Here is a 19,174-nt window from a genome sequence, read left to right as displayed (position 1 = left end):
AAACTGGGCCAGTCACATTCTCTCACAGCCTGATCTAACTCACGGGATTCTTGTGAGGAGTAGAGGAAGGGAGAAAGATGTAAGCTGCTTTGTCTTCCCAGTGGGGAGAAAGGAGGATATGACATGAGGCAAATAATTTTAAAAAGCTAAATAGTGTGGAAACAGACATAAGAAAATTGGGTAGCTGAGTTGGAAAGAGAGAAGGAAGAAGGGAAAACATAGGATATGGAAACTTCCAGAATGAGAGAAAGGGCAAATAGCATGGGGAAGGGGGGCACATGGGAACATGAGGGGCCTTTTCGCACGGGGATCTTTGTTGCAAATTGTTTGCGGAATGAAAAATCGCCATTTAAAATAGTGGAATTCGTCGTTATGCATACCTGCCTTTGTAGTGGAATCAGTTGCGTTTTTTAGCGTTTCCCACAGGCTTCCGGTCTCGGCAGAAATCGCTAGAAAGGAAGCGCTATTGCCAAGCTCGTCCCGCCCCTGGCCGTCAAGCAGCCAATGGGCAGCCGTTAGCATGCTCCCAAACAGCCCCTTTCCCTTTAAGAAAGGTTTTTTTTTAAAAAAAACTGACCCATAGCAACGAATCTAGGTAGATTCGTTGCTACGGAGAGACCCATCCTGCTGCCTAATGTGAGCTGTCGTTAGATTGTATGATCGTTTGCACGCTGCCTCGAGTGATAAAAAAAAAATCCCCCCCCCCTCTCACGGGCCCGATTTTCAGCTGAATTTATGTGTAAAAAATAAAGGGACTTTATTTCAGCAAACGGGCTTTTATGTGGTTTGTGCTTAGTGACTAAAGGTGAAGGACTGAAGCCAGGGAAGCCTCTAAACAGAAAGAGGCTCACTGGTGCGTTTATCCCCGCTCGCTCGGAGAAAAAAAAATGGCGATCGCTTCGCCGGAAGTTTGGAGGAGAGAGCCAGGGGGAGGGACTTTGAAGAACCAGCAACAATGGTAACGCACAGGTCTTTAGCGCTACTGTTGCAGATTGGTTGCAGGAGTGTATCGCTATCCGGAGGGTGAATCCACTTTTCTGGATTCCCCTGAAAGCGCTACAACGAAGCGCTTTTTGCGGGTCGGTTTCAGGATTGTTGCAGATTGTCTACGACATCGTGGGTTATGGCAAATTAGTAGCGTTTCCAAATAGCAACCATTGTGCTATTTTGAAGCTGTGCGAAATGGCCCGAGGTGACCCCTGCAAGTTCTTGAGGCTTCTTTGCTTCGAAGGATATGTTGACCGAAGAGCTCTTGACCAACAGTTGTTGTCTTATTTCTACATTGGTTAACATGGTATCAATAGTCTGTTCTTTTATTTAAATAGTTTCAGAGGCTTGTGACTTTGACAATCAAAGCTTGTGTGAATGGTATCAGCCTGCAGTCACCATGCCAACAATATCTGCAGCCAATACTGCTAATGTGTTCCAGTGGGGCCTTGGTAAAGGAGCAACCATTCACCCAGGAGAAGGGAATCACCGACCATCCATTGATCATTCAAAGTGAGTGAAATTGTCAAGCATCTGTGTTTTTCTTTGCTCTGTGTATATTCCATCACCTGTGACATTTTTGAACAGGGAATGTGGACATACATTGGTTCTTTAACTGGAATTGCTAAGCCATTGTAAACACATAACATGATAGTGTCTATTCCATATGCTTTAAATGTTTAGTCAGATTATAACAGGAATCAGAAGGCATAAATAGAATAAATTGGTAGTAGATGGGGATTTCTTTTTTAGGTTTGCAGAAAAACACTGCAATCTATAAAAAAATTGGGGGGCAGTAAAAACAGAAATGATAAGAAGTACCAAATTTTCCCCGGTCCACAATCCTTGGGAAAAACTGGTCCCCTGCACAGCCAATTCATGCACAGATCACCAACCTGGGTGAACCCATGCAAAGACCATAGTTTTCCTGGGTAGAGTGTGCCAAGGTACCAAAGGGCAGAAAATGGGGCCGAAATAAAGGTAGGTCTGTGGACAGATGGGGAGGAGAGAAGGAGGCAAGAAAGAAGGCGAAGGAGACTTCATATAACTTGGTCTGAATGTAATAAAATGATTGATTGATTGATTGATTGATTGATTGATTGATTGATTGATTGATTGATTGATTGATTGATTGATTGAAGAAAGAAGGGGCGGTTATGGAGACTGTCAAGAAAGGGAAAGATGAAAGGAGGGAAGAAGGAAATAAAATTTACCCCACAAGTTCTTGAGGATTCCCACTTACAAAGCTTAATTTGGGTAGAAAAGAAGCAGGGGGACTTCATGTGCAAAAAGACAGGGAAGGGCAATGATGCATGATTGCACATTTGTACAAGATAATATTAAGGGGGGGGGAGCACTTAAGGCCCAGAAAGTCTGCAGCAGCCACTCTAAGCAATGGGTACCTTCTTTCTAACTGTGGGGTGTTCAGTGGAAAAGAAAGACTGTTTGGACAAGTTGCATAGAGGTTTCTTCAAGGGGTATATCTGGGAAACAATAAGAAACGGAAGTACTCTGAAGAAATATCTGGATTGAAGAGATGACCAATTTCAGGAATGAGATGAAGTGTGGTTTATGATCATTGCTGATTCTCACAGCCCAATCTTTCCAACACAAAGGAGTTCCCCAATGCACTCTTATGCTTACAGATTTCATATTAATTCCCAGTTCATTTATTTTGCAAGTCATCTAGCAAAAATCTGTCTATTTGCATTTGATATACTGAGCAATAATATACACCAAGGGTTCTAATTACAAATATGATTATATGCAATACAAATTATCACTATGCATGGTTAACTGTAAATACGTGACATTCTCTATACATCTAGTCATGGCTCGTGGGATTGTCCAGGATGAAGTGGTGTGGGTGGCCCATTTACATGAAGTGATTCAGGCTTATAGCTACCAGAGGAAAGGATTCCCAGAGTCTTCATAATGTGACTTCTGAGGTATCTCCTGTGTTGCTGTTTGTCAAGGGAATATCTTTTTGTGGGAGGCTTCTAAAGTATTGGCAGGATGTTAGTGGTGAAACGAAGAATTGATAACATGTCTGGATATCATTGGGCATGATGGTAAAAAAAAAAAAAGCTACTGCCTAGGTGTCATGTTATTTTAGACCAAGGGGAATAAATTGAAACTATTAGAGCATTTGCCAATGTTAAACCACAATTTCATAGTGTGCCAAACCACAGAAGAATCGCAGAACTGTAAATAAATCATGCTAGCCTTGATTAGAAGCTGTGCTGGAATGTCTGCTCCCAACTTTATTACTTGAGAGTGAGATTCTACCCCATTGTTTCCTTTTTCCTTCATGCTCAGAGGATTTATGATGGAATGTTAATGAGATGTGCTGTGCTTTGGATGAGCCACAGAAGAATTGTGAATTAATTTCAGCTCTTTGTCAGAAGCAGCCAAACTTTAAACACACACACACACACACACACAATCTCCAGCCGAGTAATTCTAGCTAGTATCCAGTAATTGTTGTGTTATGATCAAAATATGGAATTCTTATCTTCTGAGCCCTTTGCTATGTCAATTGTTTGCCATGCTGTTTTTAATCAGGTGGGGAGAAATCAGAGCGGTTTTGAATTATCAAAGAAAGATGCGAGTGAGAATGGATAAAAGCAAGAGAGACTTTGAACAAAAGAAATGCAACCAGGATCATATTTTCATACCGTTTACACTCCTTTATTTAACTATAGTATGTTTTGTTTGGCCCTTGTCCATGTATTCTTTGTTGGTAAAAAGAATGTTCATGAAATTTCTTTTTAGACATTTTATCAACTGCATATAAGACAAAGTATTTCCTTCTATTTAGAGACCCAGCACCAGGCCAAGACTAGGATGGGCACAAACTGGGAAAATGTGGTTTGGTTTGTGGTTCATGTTTGTGAACCATAGAGCATCACAAACTTTTAGCCACCTCATAAATCGCCTGTTGTAGAACCTTATGGGGGGGGGGGGAGGAATGTAATCCCATCCTCACCTAACTTAAAAGCAAGTAGAGGAGAGTCACCTGGAAGTCTCTAGCAAGTTTGGTGTCTCTATACATTCTATAATTCTATACATTCCTTAACCTGCTGAGCTTGTGCCTGTCAAAATGACCATGTAGAGTACAGAAGAAATGCTATGCAAACTAGAGACACCAAACTTGGTGTACAGATAGAGAAGAGTCATCTGGAGCAAATTTGGTATCTCTGGCTTGTATAGGGTTTGTTTTATACATTCCTGAATGTTCTGCACCAGTCAAAATGGCGATTTTTACAGGTTCAGGTCCAGTTCCTGTGTAAGCTAGAAACATTAAAGTCATAGGGGACCTCTCCTACATGCTCCTCTACAATTCCTTCAAGTTGTTGCTTTGAAGTTTTGTAAACATTTTGATTAAGTGGAGTCTGGAAATGTATCCACTCATAAACCCGCATGAAATTACATGAACAGCTTGAAAGTTCTTGGAAAATTCATGCCAGTTGACCTGCCACGAACTTGACTTTGCAAAGCACAACCACACAAAATCCATCACAAACTTTAATTTGTGAGCCAATTCACGCTCATCCCTAGCCAAGACTATCAGCGGTACAATAGTTTCGACATTTGACTATTATAATACACCATCAATGATATGGACTGCTCTTGAAGGCTATTTGGAAGCTTTGGTTGGTACAAAATGAGGTAGTCCATGAATCAAGAATATAAACCTTATGTATAGTAATAATTAGAGCCTCTTGTGGCGCAGAGTGGTAAGGCAGCCGTCTGAAAGCTTTGCCCATGAGGCTGGGAGTTCAATCCCAGCAGCCGGCTCAAGGTTGACTCAGCCTTCCATCCTTCCGAGGTCGGGAAAATGAGTACCCAGCTTGCTGGGGGGGGGTAAACGGTAATGACTGGGGAAGGCACTGGCAAACCACCCCGTATTGAGTCTGTCATGAAAACGCTAGAGGGCGTCACCCCAAGGGTCAGACATGACTCGGTGCTTGCACAGGGGATACCTTTACCTTTATAGTAATAATATAATACTGGCCACAGGTTCACATAGGTATGGGGATACTATTCTGTATTGATACTTATAAAATTGATAAAAATATTGAAGACTCAGAGGACTTGTCACTGAGGCAAAGAACTTCACTGAAAAAGGAAATTACCTGAATGCCGTTTTGACAAGAAGTCCTACTGAATAAACAGATAAGGAAAACTGTAAAAAGGACACTTTATTTTATTGTATCGCCATTGGATAGGTCTTTCTCTCTGTTAGGGAAGATTAAGTCACCATTTGCCAACCATGAATTCAAGACACTTTAAAATCTAAAAGCAATATCAGTACCACAGGGAGTATGTTTGTGTTTGCAATTTAAATTTTAAGGTATGGGTGAGTGGGTGAATAAATGGATAAATATTTTTCACTGAAATGAGTTGAATGATTTTTGCTGGGGTGTGCTGACAATATATATGTACAGGATTCCCTCCCCCCAAAAGGTTATTTTCGTGTGGGAGTGTGGAATTAACAGCACCATGTTCAAATGAGTCTGTAGGAAACAGCATTAATAGGGGCTCGAGAGCAGCCTTACCATGTAGCATTTGAAGCTTTGTAGAGATAATTATTTTTGTGTTATGTTTTTACACTCCACGGATCATTTCTCAGAACTTCTATTTACCTAGAGAGGTAGCATCTTTTTTTCTCCCCACTTTATATATATGCATCTGCATCATAATAATTGTGTGTATATCTCAAGCTGTATTGAATATAATCACCTCAAGCTGTATTCCAAATGCAGTGAAAGGCATACATTAATTTTCATTGCCTTTTCAGAATTCTTCTTACCGGTGTAGCATCATTGCCCACAAAAAATTGACTGTATTTCTGTGTTGTCCACAAAAAAAAAAGGAAAAAAAGAATGCTAATTGAAAGTGAATCCGTTTTCTTTACTCCCTGGTGCATTTTCTTCATGCCATTTTAATTAAATCATTTATTTGACCACAGCTCTTAAAACAATTTCAGTAGAGTGGAAACCTGCATTAAAAGCTTGATTGGCCATGATGCTCAATGGATATAGCTTTGGGCAAATCCTCTTCTCTCAGTTTATGACTAAGGATTAGCCCCATTCAAGTGAACAGGGAAGTCTGAATAAAGCAACATCCACTGCACTATGCTCGACAGAAGTTTATGAATGAGGCGAAGAGTTTACCAAGGAGAATATATGCAATATGAGAAGGAATACAACATACAGTTTGAATTATACAAGTGAGGAAACTGCTGAAAGAGGGTGTATTTTCTCTCACCCCATAGCACCTGCTACAAATCCCCATCCTCATCCATGCTTATTGCCTCCCCAATATTGCTACTACCTCTTTACCACAGTTAGCAATTTTTGTGCATGCATAGACCTTAGGTAAAGTGACCAGATTGCCCTATTTTTGGAGGGACATCTGGGGGCACCTGGCAAATTGTACTTATGTAGCATATATATATATATATATATATATATATATACAATACTATTTTTGCATTCTATGTATTTTGTTGCTCCATATAGACCAAATTTTAAATCAAGACCCCCCCCCCCGGTCAATGGTGTCCCGCTTTACCAATGTGGACTCCTTAACCTTAAGGTTGCCAGCTCCAAGTTAGGAGGGGGGATTTGACCTTGAAGAGGGCAGGGGTTGGGGAGGGGAGGGATTTGAATTGTGTATAATGCCATAGACTTCATATTCAAAAACATCTTTTCTCCAGGTGGACTGATCTCTTTCACCTGGAGATTAGCTGTAATCCTGGAAATTGTCCTTCTACCACCATGGGGCTAGCAACCCTAACAGACATTGTTATTTTCAGTTTTTGATTCCCCTCATTAATTTTTTTAAAGACAGATTTTACTGCAAATCTATGCATTCTTCTAGGTTTGCAAAACCTGCATATTACCTGCACATGCTCTAGCTATGCAGATTCGGCTATGCACATGGGGGGCAGCTCTTTGTGATACTGTGATAAAAGGGCACTACAAAGGCTTCCTAGTGTTTTGCATGGTTTGTCTCTCTTTTACCCCAATACAAAGTGTGTTTTAGTCAAATTGATGGAAGATTCAAACATATTTCCCTGATACGTATTATTCCTTTACTATTACAAATATATCAACAGTAACTGGCCCCTAAAAACACTTTTTTAAAGAATTCATCTCCAAGAGCACTGCTGAACCATTAGGGTGCTGTTGGCTTTCCTTAACTGATATCTAGAGTATTCTTTACTTTTTTCTAACAAAAACTTATCAGTTAATTAGAAAAGAAATTGAAAGTAAACCAATCTGGAGCCTGGATCTTTACTTTATAAGATATGTGTTAAAATTTAATTTGATTCTCGGCAATTAAACTAAAAAAGTAAACAATCTAGGACAATTCTGGAAATCTGTCTGCACAGTTATTAACAGTAAAGTTTGTCTCTTGTGGCCCTTCCTTGCATACCCAGGGAACTGCTGATGGCCACTGTGGGATGGTTGGTGAATTTCCTGGAGATTTTGGGTGGGGGGATCACTTAGGCATAAAATTGGGGTCGTTGGGCAGTTCGTTTTGAGTTCCTGCATTGTGGTCCTGCATTGTGATTCCTTCCAAGTATTACATTAAACTTATTTCTCCTACATGGAAATCACCATTCTGTAGGGAAAAGCATGACACTTCTAAAACATTGTCAGATGGAGAGATTTAATGTATGTTTTCCCCAAATAGGGTATAGAAACAAAGTAGTAGTTGAGTGAGTCTCTTTCTATCCTGTTTTTGCAATTTCCATTCTCTCACCTTCATTTTGGACAACACGTCATGTTCTCTATTTCTCCAAAGGTAGAAACTGTGCTAATAATATTTTTACACTAGCAGCTATTTGGGTGAGAGACTGAATAGACACTATTTTATTCCTTAAATTTGTTGTTGATGATGTACTGTCAAATCTTTCACACAGCTCCCCAAGCATACGAGTATGCTTTGTAGACCTGCTGGGTTTGTACTTGATAAAATGAAATGTTCCAACTTTGTTGAAGTCTCACTTTGGATAAGTGTGAATCATCTATAATTCATTAGATCAGCCTTTCTCAACTTTTTTTTACCACTGAGAAACCCACGAAAGTGGTGTGATTGGCTATAATATGTTTGGGAAGCAAAGCTATGTACACCCCTCCCTTTCCCACCTCTTCTAGGCCCATCATTGACCATTTTGGGAAGGAGGGGGCTTGACATGATCATCTATAGTCATATCACAATACATTTTTATTTTCAAAAAATATAAAAAGTAATCAACTCCCACCCATGGAGCACATCTAGCCTGCACAATTGAAGATCTATCTATTTTGGCATCCTGAAGGAAAACCCACTCTCTTAGATCTTTGTTGTATCCTAGTTCTGCTAGTAAGTCATCTGGCACACAGTATAATGTGAAATAATACCATCTATGAAAGCTGAAAGCAGACCCCTAGCTTCTATAGCAGAATTAAAGCACTGATTGGTAAAAGGGTTGGCAGATATATTTTTCTTCCACCATTTTAGTAGGGCTAGATGGGTATATGCCCTAAAAGAGGGAAGACCAAGCTCTGCCCTCATCAGAGTGGCTGGAGCCCCCTTGGGAAGTGCTAAGACACATCTCATAAAAGTCTTCTGAATAGATTCTAATCTGCAAAGTGCTTGTTCCCTCCTAAATTTGAATGCCATACAGTAAATTAGGGATGATTTTATTTGTGAACAGTTTGGATCTATGAGACATCCCCCCTTTGTATGGTAAAATCTCATAATTGCCCCCATGGTCTTTAATACAGAGACTTTTAGAGATGCTATTTGGGCATTCCATGATAGGGTTTCTGAGAAAGTAACTCCTAAGTACTTGAATTATTTACATTGCTCAATTTGGGTGCCCTGCACATGCCAAGTTAATCTTTTTGGTTTTCTTCTAAAGCAGATGACTTATTTTTTGGTAGTTGATTGGTAGAACTTCCTCCCTGCAGTAAGCACCCAATCATTCCAGCAGTCTATTTAGTCCTACTCTAGCCAAAGTGACAAAAACCATATTGTCTGCATAAAGAAAGACTGAGATTTTCTGCTGGCCTACATAGGTGCATCATAGCTTCTATTCCTTAACGTATTGCCTTTATACTTCTGTTCTAGTGACACCTTAATATTAATCTAGCAGGTGCAATCTGTAACTATAAACTACTTACTGCATATGCTTTTTAATAGATTTAAAAATGAAAGACTGGGAAGAGCTTGTACATTATTTTATGGCTGACACCATTACAGCTTCCTTGAAAAAATATTTGATTTCCACTGTTAACTCTATGGCTGAGGAGATCCTGCCCAATACTGATGAATGTTTTTATGGTGTTATTTTACCCATTATGAATCATGCATACCTCATGTACTCAATTAACATACAACAGTGCCTGCAAAAGTGATATATCACTGATGGCAAGCATCTACATTTCATTGTTGAAATGAGTTACAGGCTTTCTATGTTGTTTTGGCTGTATTTTCCTTATGAAAATGTAGGTATATAAAAGATTTTGGCCCTGTTGAGTTGCAACTAATATGCTCCTGGTAAGTTATTTAGTCCAAAATTGTTGGGCTTGTTGATAAGACTAGAATGTCAGATTATTCAGAAGTGCACTTGCAGATGACAATGAATTAAATGGTAGAGGGGGAGGTCTCTGCTTACAAGTGTACAACTGGGATACCCTCAAAGCATGTGGAAAGAGGAATGCTATCGCTCCTTCCTGCTTCTTGTTCAGCCAGCTGCTCACTGGCCAGCCCACACACCAGCAATAGTGCCTCCTCTACCTTCCTGGCTCATTTAGCAGCTGCTGCAGCAGGGTGATATCAATGATCCCTGGTCCCTCCTGCTCTGCCCTGCCTGATTGCAGTATTGGTGTAGTAGTTAAGAGTGCGGACTCTGGCATGCCGGGTTCGATTCTGCGCACCCCCACATGCAGCCAGTTGGGTGACCTTGGGCTCGCCACAGCACTGGTAAAGCTGTTCTGACCAAGCAGGAATATCAGGGCTCTCTCACCTCACAGGGTGTCTGTTGTGGGGAGAGGAAAGGGATTATGCACGCGGCGACCCCAGTGCCGCTTCTGGTTGCGCCCCGGTCACCTGGAAGCTTCACTTTCTTCCGCGTTTCACTAACGTGGCTTTTTCGGCAGCATGCATCGAATCTGTGGCTGGTTGCAGCCGGCACCATGCGTTATCGGTGATTTTAGTCGCCGCCATTCCACCCCAAATGCGCGCTATCCCCCCCCCCCCCCGTGCATAATGGGCCAGGAGCAGGCTGAGATTTTTAAAGCCCCAAACAGCTGAACTGCAGGAATGTGCTGCCTCCTGGCTCAGCTGTTTCCAATCTTTTGGTGTCTTTTGTGGGGAGAAGAAAACTTTTTCTTCCCATGAGCTTCAGTAAACTGCCTTAAATGTCCGTAGTTCTCCATGGCTAGGCTGCAGTTTGCTAACCACAAACTGGCCCACATTCATTGCAAAGAAATATTTGTGAGTTGGTTCATGCTCATCTCTAGTAAACATTATATATCAGCTTTGCTGTAAAACATTAAAAAATATTCAGTAATGGTAACCTAATCAAACCTGAAGAAGATATGTTATAGCACTTTTAGGTGTACAAAACATTTTACAATTCTAGCATCATTTCTCTTCATTGTGAGAAAGAATGGGTTGAAAGACTAGTTCACATGCATGGGACTCTTGAACTTGTACATTCCCTTCTCTTCCTCATGCTTGATTATCCAACGAATGTGTTTTGCTTCTTTATCAAACCATATTTTGCCATTACAATAGTTTGTTCTGTTCTGTACAAAGCAGAATGCCAAATGCTATTTTGCTTCTGCTTTGTAGGAAAGAAAGCAATCTGTAATTCTGCACATAATGGCCAGTGGTTTGCCGTGAAACAGAAACTTTCATTGGATCACCATCCATGACTATATGAGAGTGGAAGAATTCAAAATTCTTGAAGGCTTTTTCATGCAGTGTTAAAACTATGCTTTTTCATTATGTTTTGTAGTACAGTAATTGCTTGCCTGGAGCTTCATCTCTGAGTAGGAAACTGAACTGAGTCTCCACCTGAACTAGTACTAGCTGTCCCAAAACAACAACCACAACAAAAATGAGTATTCATGAGTGAAGATCTCTTCCCAGAATGAAGATTTCCTGCTTCTGCCTGGATTAATTAATTCCCAGGGGTCCCACCCCATCATTCAGGGTGGGCTTAATTAATTAATTAATTAATTAATTAAGAGAGCCAGTTTGGTGTAGTGGTTAGGAGTGCGGTCTTCTAATCTGGCATGCCGGGTTCGATTCTGCGCTCCCTCACATGCAATCAGCTGGGTAACCTTGGGCTCGCCATGGCACTGATAAAACTGTTCTGACCAGGCAGTGATATCGGCGCTCTCTCAGCCTCACCCACCCCACAGGGTGTCTGTTGTGGGGAGAGGAATGGGAAGGCGACTGTAAGCCACTTTGAGCCTACTTCGGGTAGGGAAAAGCGGCATATAAGAACCAACTCTTCTTCTTCTTCTAATTAATTAAGCCCACCCTGAATGATGGGGTGGGACCCCTGGGAATGCTATAGGATGTTGGATGGGGAACAAAAACTGGAAGGAGGAATCTATAGAAAGATTTTTCGGTTTGTACAAGGGTGATGGGAATTTAATACATACAACTCAATGTATAGAACTTAAAAGTCTCTGCATATTCGACATACAATAGTATAATGGAGTTCAGCTAGAAGAATCTGCATTTCAGTTTTCTGTCCCTGGCTAACTTTTGTACCTTGTCAGATCAAATTTGTTCAGATAATTATTTTTATGCAGTGAAGCTGTCTAGCATTCACATTCCTCCTCAGTTTTGACATGTTAAATCAGTTTTGTGAATGCTCAAATGTGTCACTCGATTAAGATTTGCTATTCAATTTTCTTTTAGAAGATTATTCAGAATTCTTCTCCTGACCTTGACGTAGCTTGGAAATGTATTAGATCAATCATATGATGCATCTGATGTAATCAGATGCAACCCAAAAAGGTAGCTCATGTTGGCTTCATCATAAAATTGGCTCTCAGAATTATGTGGCAGCTAAAGAAAATGTTTGCCTAAAGAGCAGAACTGATTAATGCATGATTAACGACTCCTCTCATTGTCAAAGTATTTGTCCTAAGAAAGTGAGAAGATACAGTGATTCTTTTTATTGTATAAGTGTGAATCAAATGTTATTAGAATTAGGCAACCATTACAACAGTCGTTACTTGAAGTTTGCCTCCTGGACTCCGATAAAACATTCTTTTAAGCAGCAGTGATTGTATGAAGTTAAGCTTTGAAACCCTCATATTTTGTTTTAATTTAGTTTTGCCTAGCATGCATGCCTCTGATATATAGCAGTTATCTCTGAACTGTAGTTGGAGCTAAAATGCAGGTTTGTGTTATAAACTTTCCTTGGCACTTCCATCAGAGAGGATGCTATCAGAATTCGACAGCACAAGGCATTTGGTGAATCACTGCAGCCATGCCTCCATATAGAACGGGAGTAGAAATGCCATGCTTGAGAAGTTTTATTTAAGAATCCATTGCAAAGCACAAATTCAACATCAAGCTTTACCCACACCACCCCCACCCCGTTTTGCCATCCAGGTCTTTAAAAAATTGTCAATAATTTCACAATTACAGAATTTTATCAAACTCAGAGAGTTATTTAAAAATGTATTTGAAAATTATGCAGTTTTCTGGCATATAAATAATTTAATATATTTTATATCTATCCATTTCTGTCTCCATAGGGCTACCGAGGAAGGCTGGTATCTCTATGCTGACAGTTCAAATGGAGAATTTAGACACACAGCTGACCTTCTCACTCCAGTAATTTCTCTGACTGGGCCCAAGTGCAAGCTGGTGTTTTGGAACTATATGAATGGGCCAACAGTAGGTTCATTGCAGGTACTGAAAGACACTTACATAAATTTCTGAAAGAGCATTTGTGTTTTTCTTTGACTTTTAAGTAATATGGACTAAGAACAGTGATCTAGGCACTGAAGAAAAAAACTGCCTTCTCTGTTATGTCCTGCATGGTGCAGGGGGTTGGACTAGATGACCCATGAGGTCTCTTCCAACTCTATGATTCTATTATGGTCCGTTGACTAAGAAGAGGAAGCAGCTATTAACTATGTTCAGATGCAGTGTACTTCTAAATAATGGGGGTGGGAGGACATTGTGGGTTTCCTGGAAGGATCTGATCAGCCACTGTAGAAAGCAGAATGCTGAACTAGGTAAACAACTGGTCTGATCCCCTAGGATTCTTCTTCTGTTGTGTTCTGTGACTTGAAAAGCATACAGAGAATGTTTTGTTTAAAATATATGTGAGCAACAAAATTTTGTTTAACAGCAAATTTGTTTTGTTTGGGATCAAAGAATTATATAAATGTCACAAAATAATACAATAAGCTATTGGCAGGACTGTGCTGCTTCTTACATAGAGGAAGGACTCTATTTCATATACATCATATGTTGTTGATTTAATTTACATAGTTTTTCACTTGCCTATGGTAGATGGATGATTGAGTTGCTTGAGTTTAATTGTTGATTAGCCAAAATCCAGCAAGGGAAATAAGTATTAAAAATCCACATACTGTTGGGCTAGGGCAGCATTTCTTGACTTTTTTTTTACCATTGAGAAACTCCTGAAACATTCTTCAGCCTTCAAGAAACCCCAGACGAGGTTCAATTGTGTAGAATATGGTTAAGAAGCATAGTTGTGTACATGCCCATCTGGGACCCCTCCTCTTCCCACCCCCTCCAGGCCCCTCATTGGCCATTTTGGGAAGGGAAGGATCAGGTCATATCACCTGATAAATGTTTAACCAATTAAAATATATATTAAAAATTAAATAACTCCCACCCATTCAAGAAACATTTCCAGGGCCATCAAGAAACCTCAGGGTTGGTCTAGAGTCTGGAAGATCCCGATATGAATCCTCATTCCTCCATGGAAGTCTGCTGGGTGTCATTGAGTCATTCATATATATTTTAGCCAAATCTACTTCACATGGTTGTTGTGATAGTAAAATGGAGGAGGATAAGACACTATGGGTTCCTAACGCAGAGTCTGTCGCATAGGATATAATGGAGGGATGCGGGCACCCTCTTCAGGAGCCCCTATATGTGGATCCCTTGGACTAATAATTCTGAAATTTGGAGGGAAGTCAGGGAAGAGCTTCCCAGACCTACCCTGAAATTTTGGAGGAAATTTTGGTACCTCACCCCCCCCCCGGCCCTAGGAATGCAGAAAAGCCAAAATTCTCATTTTAGTAAATGGAGGAATGGGGTTGGTTGCCTGAATTGATTGACAGGTGGAAGTGCAACATGTATAATGCATGTTGCTCTCTTCTGCCATTTTCAGCAGCAGTTGTGGAGGGTGAGATGAATGAAAGGGAAGCAGACAATGGCGAGACAGCAAAAATGTGAGGAGGAGCTGGGAACCAAGATAAAATTTAGCGCTTTACTATTCAGCTGGCATAACACTAGTTTTACTAAAATGCAGAAATGTCCTGAGTTATCTGTAATGTTCCCTGTTCCGCTAAGTTTTATGTTAACTGCCCTGACCCTCAGGGGAGGGCGGTATATAAATATAATTAATATTAATACATAAATAAAACAGAGTTACATTCTTCTAAGTCCGTTGTCCTCAGTGGACCTAGAAGGATATAACTCAATTTTGGAACTTTGTGATGCAAGGAAAATGTACTACAGAGAAAATAGCCATGAGAAGTAAAACTAATGTTTTTGATTAATGTTTTAATCTCTTATATTGAGAATTAAAAATAAACACGCAGAATCTTGTAGATCAGTTTTATTTTAATTAAAACATTATTTTTAATCCTGCTTTCCCAGAACTGGTGACCCTGAACAATACAAATTAGATCTGACCAATGTAAGCATATGGTATGAGGCAGGGATTGTTTTACTAGATGTTTTCTGAATTTCAGGAACCAATTACTATTAATATCCCTCAAATTATGTCCAAATAACCAATTACATTTGCATTACACTGGGACATGACAAAGTTTATTTAGATTCTGAAAGGAGTATATATTAAGCAGAATTAATTGGTTTGTTAACACCATATATGAAATATGTCGCCATAAATCTGGAAGAAAAATTTCTGCATAATAATGTGTATGAAATATTAGAGAGCATTTCACACCTGGAGAGAAAATATGTTTTGCAGTGAAAAGCTTAGAGCTCTGATACAAACTCTAGTTCAGCTGCAGTGCTGTGATTTAAAACAAACTGATGTAAATGAAAGTGCTTTCATGGAAAATATGTTAGCTTAATTAAAACTGATCAAGATGTATTTTGAGAGATCTCTGATGTTAATGGGGGGCTGTCTGAAAATAGTGAGCCCTCTACCTTGACACAGTACAAAAGTGTTCAACTGGATGGAGCTTGTAAATACATTCATAGAATCATAGAATCATAGAGTTGGAAGGGACCTCCAGGGCCATCTAGTCCAACCCCCTGCAGATTGCAGGAACTCACAACTGCCAGCCTATTCACAGTGACCCCTATTTCATGCCCAAATGATCCCCCTAAATGATTCACACAGAGATCCTTGCGAACTGATTACACCATGGATTCAGCTGTTGATTCTTGCTCTGCCATCATTTTCTGATGCCACAATCCTCAACATTATGCAGGCAAAAGTTGATTGAAGTAATTAACATCTGGATTTAATTTAAAGTTTTCTTTTGGCAAAATGTTGCAAAAAAGAGTGAATCTCATCTGCCCATTCCACACACATAGGATAATGCACTTTCAATGTGCTTTGGCAGCTGGATTTTCCCGTGCAGAACAGGAAAATCTACTTCTAAAGTGCATCGAAAGTGCATTATCTAGTCCACAGTTCAGTAAGAAATACAAATACTACACCACATTAAAGAAATTACCCAAAAATATCTGCTGTACTTTGAAAATATTATGTAAGCATGCATCGAGGAAACTTTTGCGTGTTTCTCCTGTAGTTTTGTATGATAATGAGAAAACTTTTCCATTCAAGGGGAATGGAGTTTTTATTTTGTCATTTATGCAGCTGGGAGACAATATCATTTGTAAAAAAAAAAAAAAAAAGTGCCATCTCTTCCATTAAAATGAAAAACATCCCGATTGTCCCACAGCCAAGATTGAGGATCATTACTGCTGGTAATATATCTTGGAGAGGAAAATCATTTCAGAGGGCTGATGATGTATAGTTCTGTCAGTAGTCTCTCGAAGCATGATTTGACATACATCACTATGGTCCCATCTTTTGATGTTGTCAGTTTGACTCTGTTCAGGTACCTTAGTTTCAGTGAAGCATGTTTTGAATAGTTGGCTCAGGGGAAGGGCCCGTCACAATTCAATGAATATTCACTCAGGCAGGAAGCTCGGAAGGCACCTCTTGCGTGTCACACTAAACAAGGGTTGTAATCCTTAGGACACTTTCCTGTGAGTAAGCCCCACTGACTAACATGTGGCTGACTTCTGAGTAGACCCACTCAGAATGACAGGATTTGATTGGATAAGTTTGTTATGCAAACAAATCTAAATGAACTTGCTAAACTGAATGAACTGCTTTGTCACAGAATAGAGGGCCGGGACGGGACTGATATCATGTGGAAGAGGAGATTAGTCATGCTGTATGAGCACCGGCTTGGCCTTTTTCATCTGTGTGGATTTGGTCTCACTGTGTTTTCCTACAACTCTATGCCCACCTGTGGTAACAACTCTGTTTTCTGCAATGATCATTGGAACCAGATTGAATGAAAAACAAGTAAAGGCATACAGATCTTCCCAGGAGACACACTGTTTAAATTCATGTTAACTTCTAACTGAGGTTCCATTCACTCATGCAAAAGGGAGCATGGGAGTCACTTCCTCATGTCAAGATACTTTACCTTAGTGATACGTATCTGAATGGATAAGTCCAACAATGACCAAAAGAGCAAGAGAAGGATCCTTATAACTGGCCCTGCCCCATATCATTCTAGGATTCAGACACACCCGCAGTTGTATGGAATTCTCACCCTACCGACCTCTGTGCCACTAATGGAGGGGATTAAGTTAAATTGTAATAAGTTAGGAGGTTGTTGTCCTAGAAACAAATATCGTACTACTTCATCAACAACGTATCCCATGCTCATAAACTTGCAGATTTAGTTGCATGGAATTGTTTGATAAAATGTTCTCCTGTTTGAAAATGAAATAATTTTTAAAAGTTCATTAAAAGGGTAGCACTAGTGATCTACAATTCAAAATATATATTTGTCACTCGAAAAGTTACTTGCTTTCTAGGTGCTCAGCAAAGTGGGAAATGTGACTTCTGAACTGTGGGCTCAGAGCGGTCCACAGGGCCCCCAGTGGAACAGAGCCGAAGTGTTTCTAGGCATCCGTTCTTATTTTCAGGTAAGCACAGTTTTGTTTTATTCTCTCACTTGAAGTTGTTTTGCAACTCAAAACTTTGTTGGTATTTCATAATGCCGGACCTGGTAAAAAACAGATTGTGTAGCAGCTGATCTTTAAATCTCCTTGACTTCCGTGAGCCACAAATGTCTTGTGTGACATTTTCCCCTAGCCTTTCTACTTTTAAAATTCCAGGACACTGGTAATTGTGCAGCATGCAAGTCTTCTTTGTTTAAAAAAAAAATTGTCAATTAAATTTAAAGATGATAGAACAGCAAGACATCAACTATGTCCAGAGAAGACTCTTACAAGGCACAAGCATCATTGGGATCCTCGGTCCCAGTTCCCAGACCTACATGCTGAACAGAGCGGGGAAAGTTGATGTTTTATGGTTCGCCATCTTGTTTAGTGTGATCTTATATTGTTTTTAAGGGTATTGCTGGAGGATTTTATTGTATTTTATTCATTCTTGTAAACCACAGCGAGACATTTGTGAGCAGTGGTATATAAATATATTAAAATAATTTTAAAAAATTGTTCTACAATGGGGGGAAAACCCCAGACTGAGGAAGCTGTCACACAAGGCATTTGTGGTTAAGTCAAGAAGGTTTAAAGATCTAGTTAGTGGAGCTATCAGCTGTATTTTCTTTTCTTTACTCATGTGATATACTCACCGGTACCATGTTCACAATAATACAAACTAATAATCAAAGTTCCTTGTACTATAATTCCTTTACTTACATGGGTAGGAATTGTTGTGTGATTCTAGGTGATGCACATCACCTGGATGGACGACTAAGATTCCTGCTCCTTATTTCATAGGTTGTCTTGAGAGCCAGACGAGGCATCAGTTATGTGGGAGATGTGGCAGTGGATGATATTTCTTTTGAGGACTGTTCTGCCATGCAGATCCCTGTCAGACATTGTACTTCTGAAGAATTTACTTGTGCCAACAAATACTGTATCCCAAAGGATAATCTTTGTGATTTTGTGAACGACTGTGCTGATAACTCAGATGAGAGTCAAAGCATTTGCGGTAAGTATAATTATTATGTACATTAATAGATTGGACCTTAATGCAGTGTTACTGCTGGTCATTGGAAATAGAACTGAAAAGCCTAAAGCCACCAAAGATGACAGCCCTTTCCACGTCCCTCCCTCAGAGGCAAGATTTCTCCCCATTTTTCGTTCCCTTTCTGACTGAGCAGTCTTTGTTCTTGAAGACCTCTGGCTGGCCTACTTGGTCTCAGTATGGTATTTTACTGCTGGTTCAGCCCAGGAACCAGCAGGAAAGGTCTGGATTGTCCTTGAACTTAAACCACTGAAAATGGCTCTCAAATCACTTGGAGTAGCCTGTCACTCAAGGCTGGCTGGTTCTGTGAAAAATTAACCTGTCACAGTCCTTCAGCTGTTTGTACAACACTTCTAAGCTTTTAAAAAGTGCTGTCGGTCACACATGCATTATATTACTTTGAAAATTTTCATATATTGGAATGTCACTGACACACTTTGTCGCTCTCTCACCAACACATAGGTAAGTTCAAGTACGGCACACAAGTCCAACTGGGCGATCTTTGTTGTGATGCCAAAGATCCATGAAGAGTTGCCATCTGTGTAAATGTGTTTGAAAGAGAAAGAAGGATGTAGCCTACACTTCTGAATTTTTTCAGTTTTTCAATTCATCTTTATGGACATATGGGATAACGTTCTATGTTAAGGATACATTCCAAAGGGGTTAAGGCCA

At 40.0% G+C, this 19,174-nt stretch overlaps 1 protein-coding gene across 1 annotated transcript in view; it reads left to right on the top strand.

The window, feature by feature from the left end:
• The window catches only part of MALRD1 (MAM and LDL receptor class A domain containing 1), a 245,776-nt gene that overhangs the window by 59,319 nt on the left and 167,283 nt on the right, over positions 1 to 19,174 (top strand). The window contains exons 19-22 of the mRNA XM_077304219.1: positions 1,326 to 1,500; positions 12,777 to 12,933; positions 17,323 to 17,433; positions 18,253 to 18,466. Of these exons, the coding sequence (XP_077160334.1) occupies positions 1,326 to 1,500; positions 12,777 to 12,933; positions 17,323 to 17,433; positions 18,253 to 18,466 (657 nt within the window). The remainder of the gene's footprint in view (positions 1 to 1,325; positions 1,501 to 12,776; positions 12,934 to 17,322; positions 17,434 to 18,252; positions 18,467 to 19,174) is intronic.

Source organism: Paroedura picta, chromosome 11 (assembly GCF_049243985.1).
Source record: "Paroedura picta isolate Pp20150507F chromosome 11, Ppicta_v3.0, whole genome shotgun sequence".
Classification (NCBI taxonomy): Eukaryota; Metazoa; Chordata; class Lepidosauria; order Squamata; family Gekkonidae; genus Paroedura; species Paroedura picta.
Note: the sequence above shows the minus strand (reverse complement) of the source record. Positions and strands in the feature narration are given on the sequence as shown.